This window comes from Pelophylax lessonae, assembly GCF_965119305.1.
Source record: "Pelophylax lessonae genome assembly, chromosome: 1".
NCBI classification, from domain to species: domain Eukaryota; kingdom Metazoa; phylum Chordata; class Amphibia; order Anura; family Ranidae; genus Pelophylax; species Pelophylax lessonae.
In genome coordinates this window covers 217,698,082-217,720,465 of record NC_138768.1, presented here as the reverse complement: position 1 = coordinate 217,720,465, position 22,384 = coordinate 217,698,082, and the positions used below count along the sequence as shown (strand labels likewise).

The 22,384-nt window shown below is 40.1% G+C and overlaps 1 protein-coding gene across 7 annotated transcripts in view; it reads right to left on the bottom strand.

Annotated features, from left to right (window-relative positions):
• Positions 1-22,384, bottom strand: part of NOS1 (nitric oxide synthase 1) — a gene marked incomplete at its 3' end in the record, with an annotated part of 435,619 nt that overhangs the window by 31,498 nt on the left and 381,737 nt on the right. For all 7 annotated transcript variants that reach the window (XM_082252128.1, XM_082252130.1, XM_082252134.1 and 4 more), the window contains 6 exons: positions 13,899-14,038; positions 11,645-11,819; positions 8,286-8,387; positions 6,179-6,373; positions 2,097-2,182; positions 1,869-2,013 (listed from right to left, as the gene is read on the bottom strand). In XM_082252128.1, coding sequence (XP_082108254.1) covers positions 1,869-2,013; positions 2,097-2,182; positions 6,179-6,373; positions 8,286-8,387; positions 11,645-11,819; positions 13,899-14,038 — 843 coding nt within the window. The remainder of the gene's footprint in view (positions 1-1,868; positions 2,014-2,096; positions 2,183-6,178; positions 6,374-8,285; positions 8,388-11,644; positions 11,820-13,898; positions 14,039-22,384) is intronic.

Genomic DNA, 22,384 nt, shown 5'->3' with positions numbered 1-22,384 from the left:
GTAAACCACATAGCATCAGTGTGAAAGCAGCCTTATAGGGGGCTCAGGAAAGTAAGGGCTTGTTTACATTTGTGGTTTGAAGGGTGGTAAAACCCCATAGTTCACTGTGGCCTGCAACGGGTTACCAAATCACTTAAGTGGCCCTCGCTCTTCAAAAGGATGAGCACCACTGACCTACAAGCTGTCTCATAGATCAACAGCCTTTATCATAATCAGCCTCATCATTAACTCAACAGAAGCTCGTATTGTTTCCAACACTAAAATAGTAGTAAAATACTCTTACAGGCCTGACTTCTCTTAGCCTCGTAGACTAAACCTTAGTGTGACTTTAGCAACTAACTCTCTTCACTATCACCTAAAATCTAAAATAATGGCTTAGCTCTTAGCCTCATCCTAACCTTAAGGCCCCTTTCACACATGTCCGTTCCATTTTCTGCTCAGCGGGGGATCGATCCGCCGATTCCCGCTGAGCAGGCGGATGACAGCTCTGTCTCTGCGCTGTGTGGAGACGGAGGTGTCAGATACCTGCTCTCCTCTATGGGGAATCAGGTGAGAACGAACCGCCTGTCCATTCTCACCCGATCCAATCCATCAGACGGATGGAAAATAGGGTTTCCATCCGTCCGGATTTGACGGACAGGATCGGATGTCATCGGACATGTCTCCGCTGACATCCGATGCCCCATAGAGATGCATTGGGCATCCGTTCAGATCCTCCTGAAAAACTGACAGGCGGATCTGAATGGACCGTATGTGTGAAAGGGGCCTAAGGTGACCATTACACTTAACAACTAAACTCCTAATCCTAGCTTTTAGGATTAGGAGTGCAACCTATATATTAATGTTTCCTTGCACAATGCCCTGTGCAGAGGGAACATTATTCTACATTCTGTTTTGACAGATAGGAGTGTACATCACTGCTTACTCTTAAGCTGGCCATAGGCAGTTCAAATCTTGCGCGGTGGCTGTGTTGATAGGGGAACCAAGCAAATTTATTTCCTGCAACCCCTGGTTGCAGGAAAGAAATTTGCTTAGTCTATGGCTGGCCTTGGCCTTGAGACCACACTATTACTATTACTGACAGCTTCTGGTTCCAGCTAAAGATTAGGAACCAATCAGTGTGATTACTGATCATACTATCACCATTTCAGCCATGACATTGTGATCATATGGCTTTACTAGTAAACAGGTGAGTGACAGGTGTCAGTGTATGTCTTCCTCTGTACTATACAGTGACCTTACCCCTAAAATCCTGGACTTATCTTACAGTATCTGGACTGATAACATCATGGCAGAATGCCAACCGCTCATGAGAAATACTCTCTGAACATTCAGCCAGCATCAAAACCAGCTTATCTTTATTTTTTGTGAATGTAAATACATTCACAATGAAAAAAGCCTATAGGAACTGGAATGAGCAATCCTAAAGGTCTTAAAAAACAATGACGGGCATCATTGTAGATCAAAATAAAACTGACCCACACCAATGCTAGTGATTCACAAATGAACACTCACGAATCTTATAAAAAAAATATAACAAAATTCTACCAGTTATATTAAAAAATTGCTTTGATCCATAGACCTGGACCAAAAAGCAATTATTTGTGATTGCCATTGAAAACACAAAATACAATGTCAAATATGTTTCTGCGGAGCAATTTTCTGTACAAGAGGATAAATAAAACTCACAACAGCTGTAATCCAAAGACTTTCTTATTTCACATACTCTATATGCAGGATTATTTCTGTATGTATAAATGTGTTTTAGCATAATGCCGTACATCTTTAATCTTCTTCCACGGTGTTTGGATTTTTTCACAGATGTTTATAACATCCCTGGAGACTGAAGCTTTAAAACAATGTCTTACCTTCGCATCAAAGGCATGCTTGAAGATTTCACACAGAGTTTTTGCATAGACTTCAGACTTTCCTGTCTCTGTCGCATAGAGGATTGTAGCTTTTACTCTTTTAGCCATTGCTTGTCCCATTAATTTTGCTGAGAATTTTACTGCCCTGTAGATAAAGTTCATCAGAGTTAATAATAATAAAATGCAACAATACTATTTGCATTATACAGCCACTGATTCAATACGTACTTGGCCAGCTTCTTAAATCCAATGGCTCTCTTCTTGGTTGGAGTCCCATTTACTCCTTTCCATATGTGAGTGTTCCAGGGATCAGGCTGTACATAAGAGATACATATCACAGTAGTTTTCACAGTTATTGGGTAACATCAGCAGACACTACATAGCTCATCAGGGCTGTACAAAACACTTTTTGATTGGCCAACAGGCCCCAATTTCATTTTTTTCTTCCCACAACCACAACTTTTTTGGTTGCACCATTATATACAGTGCCTTGCGAAAGTATTCGGCCCCCTTGAACTTTTCGACCTTTTGCCACATTTCAGGCTTCAAACATAAAGATATAAAACTGTAATTTTTTTGTGAAGAATCAACAACAAGTGGGACACAATCATGAAGTGGAACAAAATTTATTGGATATTTCAAACTTTTTTAACAAATAAAAAAACTGAAAAATTGCAAAACAGCTCGAGCTCAGTGAGGTTGGATGGAGAGCGTTTGTGAACAGCAGTTTTCAGTTCTTTCCACAGATTCTCGATTGGATTCAGGTCTGGACTTTGACTTGGCCATTCTAACACCTGGATATGTTTATTTGTGAACCATTCCATTGTAGATTTTCCTTTGTGTTTTGGATCATTGTCTTGTTGGAAGACAAATCTCCGTCCCAGTCTCAGGTCTTTTGCAGACTCCATCAGGTTTTCTTCCAGAATGGTCCTGTATTTGGCTCCATCCATCTTCCCATCAATTTTAACCATCTTCCCTGTCCCTGCTGAAGAAAAGCAGGCCCAAACCATGATGCTGCCACCACCATGTTTGACAGTGGGGATGGTGTGTTCAGGGTGATGAGCTGTGTTGCTTTTAGGCCAAACATAACGTTTTGCATTGTTGCCAAAAAGTTCGATTTTGGTTTCATCTGACCAGAGCATCTTCTTCCACATGTTTGGTGTGTCTCCCAGGTGGCTTGTGGCAAACCTTAAACGACACTTTTTATGGATATCTTTAAGAAATGTCTTTCTTCTTGCCACTCTTCCATAAAGGCCAGATTTGTGCAGTATATGACTGATTGTTGTCCTATGGACAGAGTCTCCCACCTCAGCTGTAGATCTCTGCAGTTCATCCAGAGTGATCATGCGCCTCTTGGCTGCATCTCTGATCAGTCTTCTCCTTGTATGAGCTGAAAGTTTAGAGGGATGGCCAGGTCTTCGTAGATTTGCAGTGGTCTGATACTCCTTCCATTTCAATATTATCGCTTGCACAGTGCTCCTTGGGATGTTTAAAGCTTGGGAAATTTTTTTGTATCCAAATCCGGCTTTAAACTTCTCCACAACAGTATCTCTGACCTGCCTGGTGTGTGTTCCTTGTTCTTCATGATGCTCTCTGCGCTTTAAACAGAACTCTGAGACTATCACAGTGCAGGTGCATTTATATGGAGACTTGATTACACACAGGTGGATTCTATTTATCATCATTAGTCATTTAGGTCAACATTGGATCATTCAGAGATCCTCACTGAAATTCTGGAGAGAGTTTGCTGCACTGAAATAAAGGGGCTGAATAATTTTGCACGCCCAATTTTTCTCTTTTTTATGTGTTAACAAAGTTTGAAATATTCAATAAATTTCGTTCCACTTCATGATTGTGTCCCACATGTTGTTGATTCTTCACAAAAAATTACAGTTTTATATCTTTATGTTTGAAGCCTGAAATGTGGCAAAAGGTCGAAAAGTTCAAGGGGGCCGAATACTTTCGCAAGGCACTGTATATCTAGCAGTGTATAACATAGTGAACATGATTAACTAAATGCAAATAAACTGTGCACTTTGCAAATGCAGCTGCACTATGCAAGGGCATTTTCTTCAGAGCTTAGTAAATGAGGAGAAACTCTAAAAACTTCCATCATCCAATCATTTACTAAGCTCTGGAGCAAATGCCCTTGTGGAGTGCAACTGCACTTGCAAAGTGTACAGTCTATTTACCTTTAGTAAATCAACCCTAGCGTGATTTACCACAGTCAGTGAGGAAATAGTAACTTCATTAAAAAATACAATTGATAAGCAAATTAATTGGTTCCCTCAATTCTATATTCCCACTCTAAATGGAAACCCCTTGATTTTCCCTCAAGTGTAGACCTAAATGTCTTCCCTCTTCCTTTTTTTTTGTATTTATGAGGTTATTGTTCTGAAGTGTTGTAATTATAACTTTTGTTGTAGATTTTATTGGAAACTGTATGTTTTTTTTTTTTTTTTTTTTTTAAATAAAAGAATATATCTGAAAAAAAAAAATTTGAGCTAATTTTTGTTTGTTTGGCCACCTCTTCACACATCTGGGAAGAAGGAGGAGATAAGACAGTTGTGTAGCCTGGGTGTTGATTAGGCAATCTCTGCCAGACAGAAAGATGAGATTTCAGACAGAATGGTTGACTGTTCAGCTCAGAATAAGCATGAGCCCCCTAAACCTCTTAAACTGAAATTTGGTAGTCAACCTTAGGCAAATGGTTCAAACTGCAAATAGTAAATATAGTTTGTGGAAAAAGTAGTCCATGTCCACTCATTGAGGTTGAATTGGTTATAGGCTCCATTTTATGCCGCTTTAATTGCTCTTGTGGACTTACAATTACTGTTACACATGGTACATGCGTTAAATTCTCCTACTGCATTGATTTTTTGGGGGGTTGGGGGTGTTAGAACCTATTGCAGTAAGCATGCTGTAAAAGAGCAGCACAGCATAAAACAATTTGTTTTAGCATTTTCTTAAAAAAAAAAAAGTTTGTTTTAACAAAGTTTTTTAAACATTTTTCATGCTTGTGAATATTCTGATTTAAAATGCAGTAATTATCAGTTCACCTTTTTAAGCCCACTCCAAGTGGAAGGAGGTTTTGTACATGGCTTCTTATTTGTTAAACAGCAGGTACTTTATAACATTCCATCATTTTCAGTGTCATTACTAAAAATGATTAGTCTAGGCTCACTAGAACAATATTTGACAGTACCATGGTCTAAGTAGTAACTAAATAATAAGTCAATATAGCAAGCACTCAGCTCCACACCAAAAGATGGTAAAAAGCTGAAAGATCATTCTTAATTACAGGTGCGCTTATTGTGTGTAGATATATGTAAGGCCAATGGATTTTAGGGCAATAACAGTGCCCCATTTATCAGGGTTGTTTGTATGTAACCAGTGTTCCTAAAATAAAGTGATTCAAAATTTAGATTTAAAAAAATTCAGTTTCTTGGGTAACAGAATTAAACAAAAGGTCCATAAAAATGTCAATCTGATAGCAACAACACGGGGTAGAAAGAAGTGAAGTGTTATGGATAAGTTTGAATTAAGCAAATTATTTGAACACTTAGTATACAAAGCAGTGATCGACCGATATCGGTTTTTCATTGCGGATACCGGTACCGATATTTTGGCCAATGCATATGATATTGGCCGATATTTTTGTACATTAAAAAAAAAATTTTTTTTTTTGACAGGTACTTTTGTGGAGGGATCTGGGGGTCTAAAAGACCCCAAACCCCTCCTCTGCACTTAAAAGCATTCAAAACGCCAAGTTTGGCTGTTGTGAATGCTGTCATTTTTTTTTAATCTGGCGCCAGACAGTACCCGGAAGTGATGTCACTCATGACATCACATTTCCGGGTTTTTGCATGGAGACCCAATCAGAGCCAAATGCGGCTTTGATCGGGTCTTCGGCGGCCGTGCAGGCTGGTTGCCTGGGTCTCCTGGTGGGACGGGAGACCCGGGCGAGCCGCGGAAGGTGGCAGGAGGGGGGGGACATCCCCTCCCACTCCTTGTAATGACAGTCGAGCGGCTTCTCAGCCGCATCGGTTGTCATTACAAGACAGCCGACCATCGGTTATGGACGCCAGTACTGGGGTGATGCCTCTAGCTGCAGGCATCACTCCGATACATGCACTTTCCCAAAATATCGGCAATATTGGTAACCTCCGGGGCCAATTCCGATATATCAGGAAAAGTGCATATCGGCCCTCGATATATCGGCTTTGCAGATAATCGGTCGATCCCTAATACAAAGCACAATATTAGGACTTAGTGGGTTCTGTTTTTTTTTCTCATAGAAAGTGAATTACCTGATATTCAAAGGATGGTGAGAGGCGATAGTTGAGCATTTCCTGATGAAATACAGGGGTGATACTTCCAGACATCGGAGGTACAATCCAGACCCAGTCAGCTGGACAGCCACCACGACATCGGTATTCATTCTCCATGTGTTTAATAAATGACTCTGTAGCTGAGTGATGGTCTACAATCGTTACTTTATCACTCTGAAAATTGGATAAAACAATTAATGATCTAAATGTATATGTAATCATTATTTGAACTGTAAGACATTTATATTGTATTTACTTATAAACATACAAATGAAGGCTCTCCTATCTATAGAGAACAATATGTATCAAAAATTTTATATCCATCTTCTCAGACTTAACAGACAGTATAAACCACACACACAGATATTTGAAAAATGAGTTAATCCTCCATGCTACGTGATAATCTCTTACATGCCCATACATAGGCCACTTATACAATAAGGTTAAAAGTGCATTTAGGGCTACCTCTGTTGGTATTTGGACTGTGTATGGACTGTTCACAGTTTTAAAGCCCACTCAGACGTTAGACTTAAATAAAAAGAAGATATTACTATATGCGATACAATGATGTAACGGTACAACTACTTCTACTGTACTCTAGACAATTCAGGTATTTGGGGTGGGTGGCCAACATCTGCACTAGGCAAATTTAGTCATCACCACAGAAAGAGATTTGTAAAATTTGTCCACAATTCTCACCAAAAATAAACACATCCTAATAGTCACCATAATCCTTCAATGATCCTGTAGTTGTGTTTTCTCCCTTCCGAGTTTTACCCAATTTTGTGGCCACATCACATGATGTGTTGAGTGATGCAGTGGCGTACTGAATCCTAAATTTTACCTCAAGCAGAGCACTGTGTCCACACTTTCCTGTGTCTTCGCATCCCTAGGCCACCATAGTGACACATCTTAGTCCTTTTGCTCCCCTGAACTACCAAAGTGATCCACCCCATTATGTGCAACCCAGCACCTGCAGCACCCAGAGCCAAGCTCTATAGCACCCACAGCCTCCCTGCATCCTCACTATATCTCTGCTACCTCCCCTGTCTCTGCTGCCTCTCCACTAAATATGCAGCTCTGCTGCATCTCAGCTACACCCACAGTCTCTGCTGCATCTTTGCTGCACCTGCAGCTCCACCACACTACAGCAGCATCTCAGCTATGTCCACAGACTGTGCTGCAAATTTTTTGTACCTGAGCAGCATCTATTGAATCTTTGGCATGAACTCACAGCTTGTGCTGCATCCCAACAGCACCCATTGTCTCTGCAGCTTCTTTGCAGTACCCTTACCTCTGTTGCATCTCAGCTATCCCCACAGACTCTGTTGTATTCCTGCTGAAACCAGAGCCTCGGCTGAAGCCACAGTCTCTGCTAAATTTTCATTGCACGTGTACCACAGCAGCACCCACAGACTCTTCTGCGCCTCTGCTGCATCCACAGACCCTGCTTCATCTCCACTGCATCTCAGATACTTCCATGGTTAGGGCCTCTGCAACATCATCTTTAAACTTGCCACCTCCAGCCCCACACTAGCCTCCAGCTGCCCCGTGCTTTGTGCCTCTTTTATGCACCAGTTCCTTGTTACCCTGTACCAACTGTTATCTGTGTCTGTTGTACCTTTTAAATTAAATTATCTTTTTGTAGCCAGCAGCTAAGGCCAAACTCCCATGAGGGGGTCCCTGGCAGAACACCAGCTACCTCTTAGATTCTATTTGCAAAAATCACCATGCAGGGAGGCAAGATTCACTAATGTGCTTGGGTTAATGGGCTAATTATGCTGCAACAATCATATGCAGAATGAAATAATTAAAATCTGTGTGGCCACTCCTCATCATTGCATAACTGTCACTGCTGGGAGTAGGCACAGGCAGGGCATGGTGTCCACTGACACCCAATAATATAAAAACTGAAAATGCCCATACCAGCCCTTTTCAGCTTAACGAGATCATCTAATTTGTATATATGCAGGCCTTACATTTTAGTTTTTATCTAAACATGTCATGTTAAATGATGAAACTGTTAGGTAGTAGGATATCCATTGCCCACCATAACATATTATTTGTAAATATTTCACCAAATTACCTGAAAACTGTACAGAACTGCAATATTAATTTCCACCAGTGCTTGGTCTTTCCATAATGAAGATGTTTTTCTTGTATCCAAGTTCATTCTTTTGGCGACTTCCTGCAGGAAACATCGGACTAAATGTGAAGCGTGAATGATAAACTATAGCATATGCAACACAACGTGCCTGGATTATTTTAAAATATTTGAGCAGATTGAGCAGTAATATTAAGTGCTTTTTGGTGCATTTGAAATGAATAATTCATTTTGACTATACAAAGAAACTGTTTTTGTACTTTGCAGTATATACATTCAACATCCCAGACGGTAGTCTGGCACCAGGTCTGCTTCCATCAGTTACTCGTGGGGTAAATCACATTTAAGCGAGTTCAGGAAGATTGCGTGTAATAGGATTAGGCTGTAGGTTCTGTTATTGTATTACATTGCTGTGCTCCAGTTTGTGGGAAACTTGTGGGAAAGGCATGCAGAGCCTCACAGAGATACCTGATGTGCTGTTTATTGATGTATTTGTAACATATCTGGCTGGCCCTTCCACTACAAAACTGGTAGAGCTAAAGGAGATTGCAAAACACAATGTATGGTGTATGGTCACACTTTAGAGAGCTAAGTAGGTACACTATATCACCAAAAGTATTGGGACACCTGCCTTTACTTGAAATTTAATGGCATCCCTTAGTCTTAGTCCATAGGTTCAATATTGCTGGCCCAGCCTTTGCAGCTATAACAGCTTCAACTTTTCTGGGAAGGCTGTCCACAAGGTTTAGGAGTGTGTCTATGCGAATGTTTGACCTTTCTTCCAGAAGTGCATTTGTGTGGTTAGGCACTGATGTGGAGGAGAAGGCCTGGCTCGCAGTCTCCACTCTAATTCATCCCAAAGGTGTTTTATTGGGTTATGGTCAGTACTCTGTGCAGGCCAGTCAAGTCCCTCCATCCCAAACTCGCTCATCCATGTCTTTATTGACCTTGCTTTGTGCCCTTGTGCACAGTCATGTTGGAACAGGAAGGACCAACCCCAAACTGTTTCCACAAATTTGGGAGCATGAAATTGTCCAAAATGTCTTGGTATACTGACACCTTAGGAGTTCCCTTCACTGGAACTAAGGGGCCAAGCCCAACCCCTGAAAAACAATCCCACACCATAATCCTCCATCTACCAAATGATTAGGACCAGTGCACAAAGCGAGGTCAATAAAGACATGGTCGTTTTTGTAATGTTGCCTCTGCAATCTATCTATCTATCTATCTATCTATCTATCTATCTATCTATCTATCTATCTATCTATCTATCTATCTATCTATCTATCTATCTATCTATCTATCTATCTATCTATCTATCTATCTGTTTTACATGGCACCAGTAAAATTGGGTTTGGAGTCATTGGCTTAATGAATAAGCTGTTTCAAATCATTAGCTGTGGTGGCCTTATCTTATTGCATGTTTCTGGGTCTGCTGAGACTTCCTAAAAACAATATGACTATAAAAACAAGATAACAGGCACATAAACTCAAACTAACTGAGGGGGAAGTTCAAAACTAGTATTATTTTACTGAAAGGGTAGTTGATGCTAGGAATAAACTTCCAGCAGAGGTAGTGAGTCAGTCAACAGTAAGTGGCTTCAAACATGCCTGGGACAAACACAGATTTATACTCAGGACAAAAAGTTAACACCCCCCCCCCCCCCGCACAAAAAAAATACAAAACATGTATATATATATATAAAAAAAAAAAAGACGACAGACTCGATGGATTACTCTTTTTCTTTTTCTGCAGTCACTTTTCTATGTTTAACCACTTGCCGACCGCCGCAAGTAGATATACTGCGGCGGTCAGCCCCGGCCAGGCAAAGTGACGTACCGGTACGTCACTAGCCTGTCACCGGCTTGTGAGCCAATAGCGGGCGAGCGCGCGCCCGCTGAGGTGCGCGCCCGCCCCTGCTCGTTCCCTAACAGGTCAGTGCGTGTGACCGGCGGACCCGATGTCGGTGGAGAGGGAGAAAGGCAGGCAGCTAATGTAAACAAGCCGCCTGTCATTCTCCCCTGTGTAAAAATGGAGATCAGACGGTTCTATGTAGGACCGTTGATCTCTGTTTTTACAATAGTAGACATGTCCCATCACAGTTAGAAACACGCCCCTAGGACACACTTAACCCCTCTCTCTCCAATACAGTTAACCCCTTCCCTGCCAGTGTCATTTTTACAGTAACAGTGCATATGTATAGCACTGATTACTGCAGTAATGTCACTGGTAACCCCAAAAGTGTCAAAAATGTCAGTCAAGGGTCCCATCTGTCCATCGCAATGTCGCAGTCCTGCAAAAAAAATCGCAGATTGCCGCCATTACTCGTTAAAAAAAAAAACACCAAAAATGACAAAAATCTTTCCCTTTGTTAGTAAACGCGATAACTTTTGCGCAAACTAAACAAAATACGCTTTTTGCGATTTTTTTTACCAAACATATGTAGCATAAAACAAATTGGCCGAAAATGTTAAAAAAATTTTGATTTTTACATTTTTTTTGGGATTTTCATATAAAAAAAGTGAAAAATATTGTTATTTTTGCAAAATTGACGCTCTTCTTTTGTTTATAGCGCATGACCAAAAAACTGCACAGGTGATCAAATACCACCAAAAGAAAGCTCTGTTTGTGGGAAAAAAAGGACGTCAAATTCGTTTAGGTACAGTGTCGCACGACCGCGCAATTGACCGTTAAAGTCAAGCAGTAAAAAATCGCAGAAAACCCCCTGGTCAGGAAGGGGGTAAAATCTTCCGGGGCTTAAGTGGTTAACTGATTTAGCACTTGTTCATAAATGATGCTAACTTCATTTTCATACATACAGATAACCCATTCACACAGTATATAAAAAAACAGTCATAAAAATACAGACCTACAAGCAACATACATAGCAAGAGGAGTCTTGGGAGCTGCAGGAAGCTATATATTATTGTATTAGAAGCAATAAGCTACCAGTGCGTCTGCAGAGCTTGTAAGGAAAAGACAGCCACTGGCTCTTCATTAATAGTGGCATGTTGCTGCTTAAAGGGGCTCATATTAATCTAGAAAAAGGATAAAGCACCCCTTACCTCTTCAATTTAGGGGATTTTTTTTTAAATAAAACAAAATAGTAAAGAACAAGGAAAAAGACCGTTGTAAGCCTAAAAAGCTATTTTCCACCATTCCAACAAAGAAAAAATTTCAAAGATCTGAAATGACTGTTTTACCCATGAAGCCATTAAAATGTACATTTTAGTGATATATTGTGCACAATCTGTTCCTTTTGATATACAAATATTCAGTAAAAACGTGATCAGTTATCTATTGCTGCCAAAAGGTGGAGCTCTTTACCAGGCCACAGTACCTCCATTATGTTATAGCGGGAATTATCACAGTAATCTCGAACTCCAATTTCAGTGCCCATGTACCATCCACTGAAAGGGCATGCAGTGAACTCCAGTCCTCCAACCTCTAGCAGTAAACTGGATACAGCAGGCAATCCATACCATTTCAGGTCCAACTCCTTAAACCATTCAAACCTGAAAGAATGAATAAAAATATTATAACACCAAAACCGCAAAAGTCATCATTATAGTTAGTATTTATCTTCTGAATTTCACAAGATCTACCCACATCTTTTAACTTATTATAACACCTTAAAGGTAAAGATACAAGCGTGATCATATTTTGAATTACCAAAAGAATATAGAGTCTCAACATTTTAACAAAGAAAAAAAACGTGTGAAAGATATAAGTTACAATTATTTGTGTATATAGTACAACATTAATGATTTATTCCTTAAATACACAGCACTTGGCGCTGTGATGCCAAGGTCACGTGTAATATTTCTCTAGTTGCTATTAATGTGCACATTCTACACATACAGTGGGTACGGAAAGTATTCAGACCCCCTTAAATTTTTCACTCTTTGTTATATTGCAGCCATTTGCTAAAATCATTTAAGTTCATTCTTCTTCCTCATGAATGTACACATAGCACCCCATACTGACAGAAAAACACAGAATTGTTGACATTGTTGCAGATTTATTAAAAAAGAAAAACTAAAATATATCATGGTCCTAAGTATTCAGACCCTTTGCTCAGTATTTAGTAGAAGCCCCCTTTTGATCTAATACAGCCAGGAGTCTTTTTGGGAAAGATGCAACAAGTCTTTCAAACCTGGATTTGGGGGTCCTCTGCCATTCCTCCTTGCAGATCCTCTCCAGTTCTGTCAGGTTGGATGGTAAACGTTGGTGGACAGCCATTTTTAGGTCTCTCCAGAGATGCTCAATTGGGTTTAAGTCAGGGCTCTGGCTGGGCCATTCAAGAACAGTCACGGAGTTGTTGTGAAGCCACTCCTTCGTTATTTTAGCTGTGTGCTTAGGGTCATTGTCTTGTTGGAAGGTAAACCTTCGGCCCAGTCTGAGGTCCAGAGCACTCTGGAGAAGGTTTTTGTCCAGGATATCCCTGTACTTGGCTGCATTCATCTTTCCCTCGATTGCAACCAGTCGTCCTGTCCCTGCAGCTGAAAAACACCCCCACAGCATGATGCTGCCACCACCATGCTTCACTGTTGGGACTGTATTGGACAGGTGATGAGCAGTGCCTGGTTTTCTCCACACATACCGCTTAGAATTAAGGCCAAAAAGTTCTATTTTGGTCTCATCAGACCAGAGAATTTTTATTTCTCACCATCTTGGAGTCCTTCAGGTGTTTTTTTAGCACACTCCATGCGGGCTTTCATGTGTCTTACACTGAGGAGAGGCTTCCGTCGGGCCACTCTGCCATAAAGCCCCGACTGGTGGAGGGCTGCAGTGATGGTTGACTTTCTACAACTTTCTCCCATCTCCTGACTGCATCTCTGGAGCTCAGCCACAGTGATCTTTGGGTTCTTCTTTACCTCTCTCACCAAGGCTCTTCTCCCCCGATAGCTCAGTTTGGCCGGACGGCCAGCTCTAGGAAGGGTTCTGGTCGTCCCAAACGTCTTCCATTTGAGGATTATGGAGGCCACTGTGCTCTTAGGAACCTTAAGTGCAGCAGAAATCTTTTTGTAACCTTGGCCAGATCTGTGCCTTGCCACAATTCTGTCTCTGAGCTCTTCAGGCAGTTCCTTTGACCTCATGATTCTCATTTGCTCTGACATGCATTGTGATCTGGAAGGTCTTATATAGACAGGTGTGTGGCTTTCCTAATCAAGTCCAATCAGTATAATCAAACACAGCTGGACTCAAATGAAGGTGTAGAACCATCTCAAGGATGATCATAAGAAATGGAAAGCACCTGAGTTAAATATATGAGTGTCACAGCAAAGGGTCTGAATACTTAGGACCATGTGATATTTCAGTTTTTCTTTTTTAATAAATCTGCAACAATGTCAACAATTCTGTGTTTTTCTGTCAGTATGGGGTGCTATGTGTACATTCATGAGGAAGAAGAATGAACTTAAATGATTTTAGCAAATGGCTGCAATATAACAAAGAGTGAAAAATTTAAGGGGGTCTGAATACTTTCCGTACCCACTGTATATTGTTGATTTACACCTATGAAATGTATCATAATCAGAGTTCAATTTGCTAATGGCACAAAGTGAGCCTATATTCAAGGTCCGCTAACATACTTTGGGTGCCGTATCTGGACTTCCATTATCAGTTCTGGGGGGATCTCAAAAAGCTCAGGGTCATTGCCTTCCGCCTGGAGTACAAGAGGAAGGACATCAAAACGGCCTCGTGGAGCTTTCCAGCCTTGCTGAATACAGATCTGTAAAAGATGTAATAACAACTAACAATTAATCCTTGACAAAGCAAAATGTTTTTCTCGTGTAAGTCTGTTATGTCTATTCACATTAGCACTCCATCTTTCTGAAAGCAAATATTGATCTGGGAGTTTGAACTTGTTTTTATAAAGTGTAAAATCACTGACATTCATGGAGTAGTGCTTTTTTTTAACCACTTGCCAACCAAGCTTTTTCTGGCACTTTTTGTCTACAAGTTTAAATCTTTTTTTTTATGCTAGCAAATTACTTATAACCCCCAAACATTAGACATTTCTTTTTTAGCAGAGACCCTAGGGAATAAAATAGCAGAGACCCTAGGGAATAAAATGGCGACGCAGGGGGGTGCAACCGGTGGCAAATTCAAAAGTCTAAATACACTAAATGACATGATACAAAGCTGTGATCCTAACGGAATACACTGTATCATGCCATTTCAGCATAGGATTGAACCTGGCAGTGCTTTTCCAGTTCTTTGTGCCTGGAAAATTGAGATTGACCATGGCATCCAAAAAAACTTCTTTTTGCGCAAAAGCGCTTTTAGATGAACTGGAAAACAGCGACAGTGAAACTGAGTTACTTGAAAAAAAAAAACTTACGGAAAGTGATGACAGTGACTATTCTGATGTCTCTTTCTGGCACATCGCTCCGTTGGAAATTCTGAAGATTCATTTGATATACTTCCCAAATTCCACAAGCTATGTGCCAGAAAGAGACATCAGAATCATCGCTGTCCGAACCTGATAAGGAATTTTCCCACGAATCTCTATCGCTCAGTTCTTCAAGTAACTCCGTTGCACTGTCGCCGTTTTCCAGTTCGTCTAAAAGCGATTTTGCGCAACAAAAAACGCTTTTTGGACGCCATGATCATTCTCAATTTTCCAGGCACAAAGCACTGGAAAAGCACAGACAGGGCACTGGAAAAGTCACCAGGTGAAATCCTGGGGGTGAAATGGCATGATACAGTGTAATCCGTTAGGATCACAGCTTTGTATCATTTCATTTGTGTATTTACACTTTTGAATTTGCTGCCGGTTCCACCCCCCTGCATCGCAACGCTCGCAGGGAAGGGAACCGGAAGGCAAGTGTCGGAAATCGGCCGAGCACAGAGCGGGGAGAGACTGTGAGGAGGATGGGGAGGTCGTTGGGGGATCGCAGGGAAGGTGAGTAACATTCTGGGGTAATCCCGAGTGTGGCTCGGGGTTACCGCTTTTGGTACTGAAAGTTAACCCGAGCCATACTCAGGAATACTGCCAGGGAGGTTAATAAATTAAAAAAAAAAATGTGCAAATGTTCCAAGGGTTTTACATCCCCTCCAACAAGTTGGGGATATCTCTGCACCAAACCTCTGGACCCTCTGCGGGGGGAGGTACCACCTAGCTAATAGTTTATAGCACATCTCTGTTGTCCTTAAATCAACCAATGAATAAAAAGCTAACTTTAAAACGTTCTTCCTCCTTTCTTCATCTTGGAGAAACCCTAGTCCCGTACCCATTACACTAAATATGGTGGGTTTATGGGTTCTAATTCCTTAGGTAAAATCTTATATATTTTTTATATGCTATGTTTAATGCATGTGGTAGAGTTAAGCAGTTTCTCCAGTGGTCTCATGCCATCCCTCCGATTTGTTTGTATAATGTGAAAGATGATGTTACACCAAGTAAACCAAGTATATACCAAGTATATAGAAACCTAGCATGTCATGGTTTAAAATTGCGCACACTTGTGGACTGGCGACAAGCTACAGTACTTAAAAATCTCCATAGGCGAGTCTTTAAAGACTTTTACAGGTTACCTGTTTAGAGATACAGTACATAGGAGGTGTAGCACTAGAATTATTGCTCTCACTCTAACGTTCTTGGCGATACCTCACATGTGTGGTGCAAATATGTACATACGTATGCTTTCGATTCTGTGAGCGAGGAGTGTAAAAACAAAGTATCAAAGTTTAGTGGAGTAATAAAGTTAATGAAGTGTAACTGTGTGATCTGTTAATAGATGGATTTAACAGCACTTTGACTGTATATGCAATGCTGCCAAGAAGAGGAACCATGGAGAGCCTTAGGACACTAGCTGATTAGTTGAAAATGTCAATATATTCTACAACTTATCTTATTTATTTGTTTAAAAAAACATAGCTGCTATGCACTGTTTGTACCTATACAGACACTGGGCAGCCATATTTACTGCGTGCATCTAATGGTTCTGCTTCCTGCTACATAATTGTTGTGCTTTTACTGCTCCCAAGTCTATGTGGCTAATTTACTCAAGGATTAGGGAAAGTTGATTAGGTTTGGGAAAGCATTCACTTCAATACCCAATTATGTGCGGGGAAATTTTGCCTTGTTCATAATTGGATTACTAAAGTGAACACAGTTTCATTTATAATAAAGTATAATATAATATATAATATAAAATAAAAATATAGTATAATATATATATAATATATATATATATATAGTATAATATATAATAAAGTGAATAGTGTCTAGTCCTTTAGTAAATCAACATGAGTGAGCCGGCACAGTCAGTTATTAAGAGAGATACAGAGTAGTTGCAGTCAATGAAAGCTCCGTCTAGAGACTGAGCTATAATTTTTTACATTTAACGCAATAACAAAAAACATATAAAAAAAAAATAAAGCTTTTAAAACTGTGAAAGCCACTAGAAAAAAAATAAAAATGAATTAATTATATTCTTAGGGTAATTTGTATTGCAGTGTACTTTATAATGCTGCAATACTAACTCATAAATATGTGTTCAGTGAAATGACTCTATATTTTTCATTTTATATGAATAAATATATAGCTTATAAATGACTGTATATACAAAACATGATGACTGTATGAAATGTTATTTGTCATGTGATCTGTCTAAAGTCAAATGATATATGTGTGAAATAGATAAACCCAAACAAAGAGAGAAACATCTGTACCACTTTTGACAGAATGCAGGTCTGTGGGAGCCTTGTTACAAATTGTAAAAAAAGCAAGTTTATTAAACTCATACAGTTGTATAAACACGCATACAATATAATGTATTTACAACTAATATATACACAATCAATTTATTGCCAAAATCAATTCCTTCTCTGGATTAAAAGAAATAAAATGATTTATGGCATCTAGTTCTTTCCTTCTTTCTTTCTTTCTTTCTTTCTTTCTTTCTTTCTTTCTTTCTTTCTTTCTTTCTTTCTTTCTTTCTTTCTTTCTTTCTTTCTTTCTTTCTTTCTTTCTTTCTTTCTCATTTTTTATTCCTATTATCATTTTTGCTTCCACATGTATGCCCTATGTGACTATATTGGTTTACTAGTTTATTCATGAGGTATTTAATTGTCTATCTTGAATGTATTCTTGAATGCATTTATTACATTGCACTAAGAACACAAACTTTGAGAATGTTAATGATTTAGTTATTACACAATTGCACAGGGCACAGTGGGGGGGGAGATTTACTAAAACTGGAGAATGCAAAATCTGCTGCAGCTCTGCATAGAAACCAATCAGCTTTCAGGTTTTATGATCAAAGCTTAATTGAAAAAGCTGAATTTAGAAGCTGATTGGCTACCATGCACAGCTGCACCAGATTCTGAGTGCACCAGTTTTAGTAAATCTCCCCCACTGTGATAAATTTTTGTTGCAATGACTGAATGTAATTTATGATCTCTACAATTAAGCCCAATCCAGGTTGAAATGCATGAGAGGGGCATGGTCAAGGGCAGAGTCAGTGGTTTAGAATAAACAGTGAACATCATTAGATTGTGGCCTTAGGTTTTGTACTTTAGCATTTGTGTGGAGCAGGACATGCTCTTTTCTGGGACCGGCACTTAGCGCGGAAGCTGAGCCGAGAGGTTGTGCATGGGAGACTTGGAGTGGTGCTGTCTGGCTTGTCTTGTAAATAAAGCTATTGTTATTATTTACCTCTTCAAATTTTCATAGCATGTAAAGGAGAAGTGTGAGGTGTGTAAAAAAAATAAAACATGCATACTTAACTCTATGCTGCAGTACCAGTCTGATGCTGTAGATGTCCCCTGCCAGCACGAAGCCTGAGTGATCACATGACTGCTGATCCCTCAGTTCTCAGTCTGTTCTGCCCCTCCAGTGCTCACTGGAGGGTCGGCTGGGGAGGGGATGGGAGCATCCTGCTTTGGCTCTCAGCTGAGTGCTGAAAGCCGGAGCTAGCTGTCAATCGAGCAGCTGGGTGAATCCTGACAATATGGCCCCCATCCTCCCAAAACCTGGAGTGGCTAAAGCCCACTGTTGGGTAATTCTGAGTCACAGGAGTGCACTTCTGTAAACCAGAACCGTACAGAAACATATGCCATAAATGATTATAATTGTTTTTATTTAAAATAGAGGATTCATCCTGGGGCCATTTTTATTGCTTTTCTATAAAAATTAGCTTGGATCTCTATAATTTTCTTTTTACATAATTATGAATTTCATTAAACTGGTTAATATTCTTGTTTGCTGGTTATCAATGTTGGATACTTGTTAATATAGTGTTCAGTGATTGGTTTAGCATGTGTTGTAAAGTTCTGTATAAATGCATGTGGAATAAAATGCTTTACTTTGGCAAAAAGAAAAAGACAAAAAAACAGCACAGTCTGTATTTTCAGTAAACAATAGTAAACTAAGGGCACTTTAAAATATATATATAGAGAGAGGTGACAACATGTGGGAGACTGAGAAGCTGACTGACATGCTGAAAAGTTTTGTTGCTAGAGAAAGATTTCTGTCATTGAACCCTGGAAAAATGACAAATAAATGTGTGGATGTAACTGCCTGCTTACACTGGAGTGAAAGGTTTTGAAAATAGCACACAGTACAGTTGGTACTTGTTGCTGAAAAGTAACTTTTCAAGAAAACTTTTCAATTAAAAATTATTTGGTGCATGGGGCCGTTGTTGAATCTCCTAACTCTATCCCTATAACTTTCAGTTTTTGCTCCCTAACGCTGATCCTCTGTCATTGAAATGGCATTCATCCTGAAAGAATCCTGCTTGCCTGCGTATATGAAGTTACATAGTGATATAGTTAGTCAGGTTAAAAAAGGACACAAATCCATCTAATTTAACCAATAGAAAAAATAAAACAAATAGAAACCTCCATATACATAATCCTATAACCACAGTTAATCCAGAGGAAGGCAAAAAAAACCCCTAAAAAACAATAAAGCATGATCCAATTTGCTCCAGTGGGGGGAAAATCCTTCCTGACCCCCCAAGAGGCAATCTGATATTCCCTGGATCAACAATTCCTGGTGTTTTTATCTGTTAATGTTAAAATCCACTTATATTTTGTGTATTAAAAGAATCTACTGAGCTGGCCAGAACTAGTTCTTGAGGGAGTCTATTTCACATTTTCACAGCTCTTACTGTCAAAAGGCCTTTTCGAAAGTGGAGGCTAAATCTCATTTCCTCTAGACGAATAGAGTTCCCCCTTGTCCTCTGTAATAACCTGACAATGAATAACTCTACAGCAGTTCACTATATGGTTTACTTATGTATTTGTAAATGTTGATCAAATCCCCCCTTAACCTCCTCTTCTCAAAAGAAAATACATTTTGTTCCTCTAATCTTTCCTCATAGCTGAGCTCCTCCATGCCTCTTATCAGTTTGGTTGCTCTTCCCTGCACTTTCTCCAGTTCCCCGATATCCTTTTTGTGAACTGGTGCCCAAAACTGAACTGCATATTCCAGATGAGGTGTTACTAATGAATTGTACAGGGGTACATTTTTTTTTTGGAGTCAATACATTTTTTAATCCAAAAAAAAAAAAGGATTTTGCTAGCTTTAGAAACTGCAGCTAGGCATTGCAAGCTCTTATTAAGTCTAGGATCTACCAGAACACCCAGATCCTTCTCTACTGCTGACTTTCCGAGCTGTTCTCCCCCTAGTATGAACGATGAATGCATGCTTTCAGCCCCCAAGTGAATAATTTTACATTTGTCAACAGTAAACCTCTGTTGGCACATAGTTGCCCAATTAAATACTGCATTGAATGTTGGGCGACTTCGGTTGGTTAAAAAAAAAAAACGCCAACCATTCGGGCCATGTGTATGCCAGCCAGTCTGACAGAAGCCAGCTGTTTGGCCAGTTTCTGTCAGATGAGCATGCTGGGGAGGGGGGGGGGGGGGATAGTTAGCACAGCGCCTCCAACCGTTCAACCCGCTGGGTGTACCAGGCTTAGGGTGGAGACATCCTGTAAGAACATAATTGCACTGTATAGCTTGGTGCCATCTGCAAACAGTGAAAGGTGATTTAAATCCAAACTTCTTATCATATATAAATAGGTTAAAGAGTAATGGTCCCAAAACTGAACCTTGGGGTACATCCCTAATAACCTCAGACCATTCTGACTCAATATGACTCAGTCTGACTCGATAATCACCTCTCTCTGAATACGGTCTTTTAGCCAGTTATCTATCCATCTACAAACTAAATTTTCGAAGCCTGTAGACGTTGCCTAACACATTAGCCATGTGTGGAAAACTGTGTCAAATGCTTTTTGCAAAATCCAAGCATACTAAATCATTCATTAGGGATCAATTAATCCCTTCATGACAGAAGGTAAAGCATAGCTCAACGCCTGCAACTTTGACATGTGCTAGTACAACTGTACACATCATCACACCTACTCAGTGTATCCAGGTAAATTGTACCTGGTAAGGACAAATTAGGCTTTCATTTGGTGGTAAATTGTAATGGATAGCTCCTAATTTTTAATTATTAAAGTAAAACTGGCATGAAATAGTAAGAAAAAAAAAAAGGTTTTTTACTTAAATTACCATAACCTATCAACAAAAACAATCTAAAATACATTTCCAATTTTCTGGTGATCGCAGTGATACCATATGTGTATGGCATTTGTTGTTTCTACCCATAGTAGGGTCTAGAAACAAAAGTGCACATTTTGTTTTTATTCATCCTACCTAAAATGCACTTATACTGACACAAAAAAGTTAAATTTTTTTAATTTTCTTTAATCTAAAATGCACTGACTCTGACATTTGACTCTGACCATGACCTTTGACCCTAACCTTAATCCTAATTCTGAAACTGACCTAGATCAAACTCTGATCTAGCATTTTATCTACATGTTTTATTATTATTTTTTTTTTTATTTTTACACACACACGCTTGTTTTTTTTTTTCTTACACTTTTCTCTTATAGCAAGGAGAAAATGATACAATCTATCTTTTTTTACATTCAAGAGTAGAAAAAAAAACCGGGGTAAGCTATAGATTGACTGATCACTGTGATAGCCAATCAGAAGCTATCACAGCGATCAGGTGATCAGAAACCAGGCCTCTCAATCCCTGATTATTAGTAGGAGACCCGCGCTCTCAGTGAGAGCTTGGTCTCTATGCTGGAAGCATGCGGTTCAGCGCACCCTTAGTACAAACACAGTGGTGCATATATGTGGCCCCATGGAAGAAGACCAACTTCCGTGAGGCTGAATATACTGTATGTGTATGCTCGGTGGGAGGGGCTAAAATATAGCTTTTAGCAAAAACTGCTCTATGTGGTCTTTTATTGCATTCCCTGCATTAGAGTTTAAAACCTTTTGGTGCAGCTCCCTGCCCCTGCCATATACTTACCTGAGCCTTATCCCTGTCCCGCGCTGTGCCCGAGAGCAGTGGCACTGCTCTTTCTCTCCCTCCCTCCCCACTGGACTCAGTGAGAGCTGCAGGAGCCATTGGTTCCTGATGCTATCAATCAAATCCAGGGGCAAGGGAGCAGGGCCAAGCCACACTGTGAGTGTCAATAGACTGGGGGGGGATATTAATGAAGATAGGAGGAGCCAGAAGTGCCAGTGGTGGACCCCAGAAGACGATTAGGGCAGCTCTGTGCAAAGCCATTGCAAATCAAACTTGTTATATATAAAAAAAAAAACAAATCTTTGATATCACTTTAAACTCTCAAATATAGAAGTAAACTAACAGGTCTGTAGTTACAAGGTAAAGACTTTGATCTTTCTTTAAATTTGGACACCCACCAATCCACAAGTACTTTGCCAGTCATTAACCACTTGCCGACCGCCGCAAGTACATATACTGCGGCGGTCAGCCCCTCCTGGGCAAAGTGACATATCGGTACGTCACTCGCCCACAAGCCAATAGGGGGCGAGCGCGCGCCACCGGAGGCACGCTCCTGCTCGTTCACAGGGATCCCCGCGCGAGTGCCCGGCGGCTCCGATGTCCGCCGGCCACTCGCGATCTGATGTAAACAAAGCCGCCTGTCATTCTCCCTGGTGTAACTGCAGAGATATACGATCCTGCTATGTAGGATCGTATGTCTCTGTGGTTACATCAAAAGCCATGCCCCTTGAC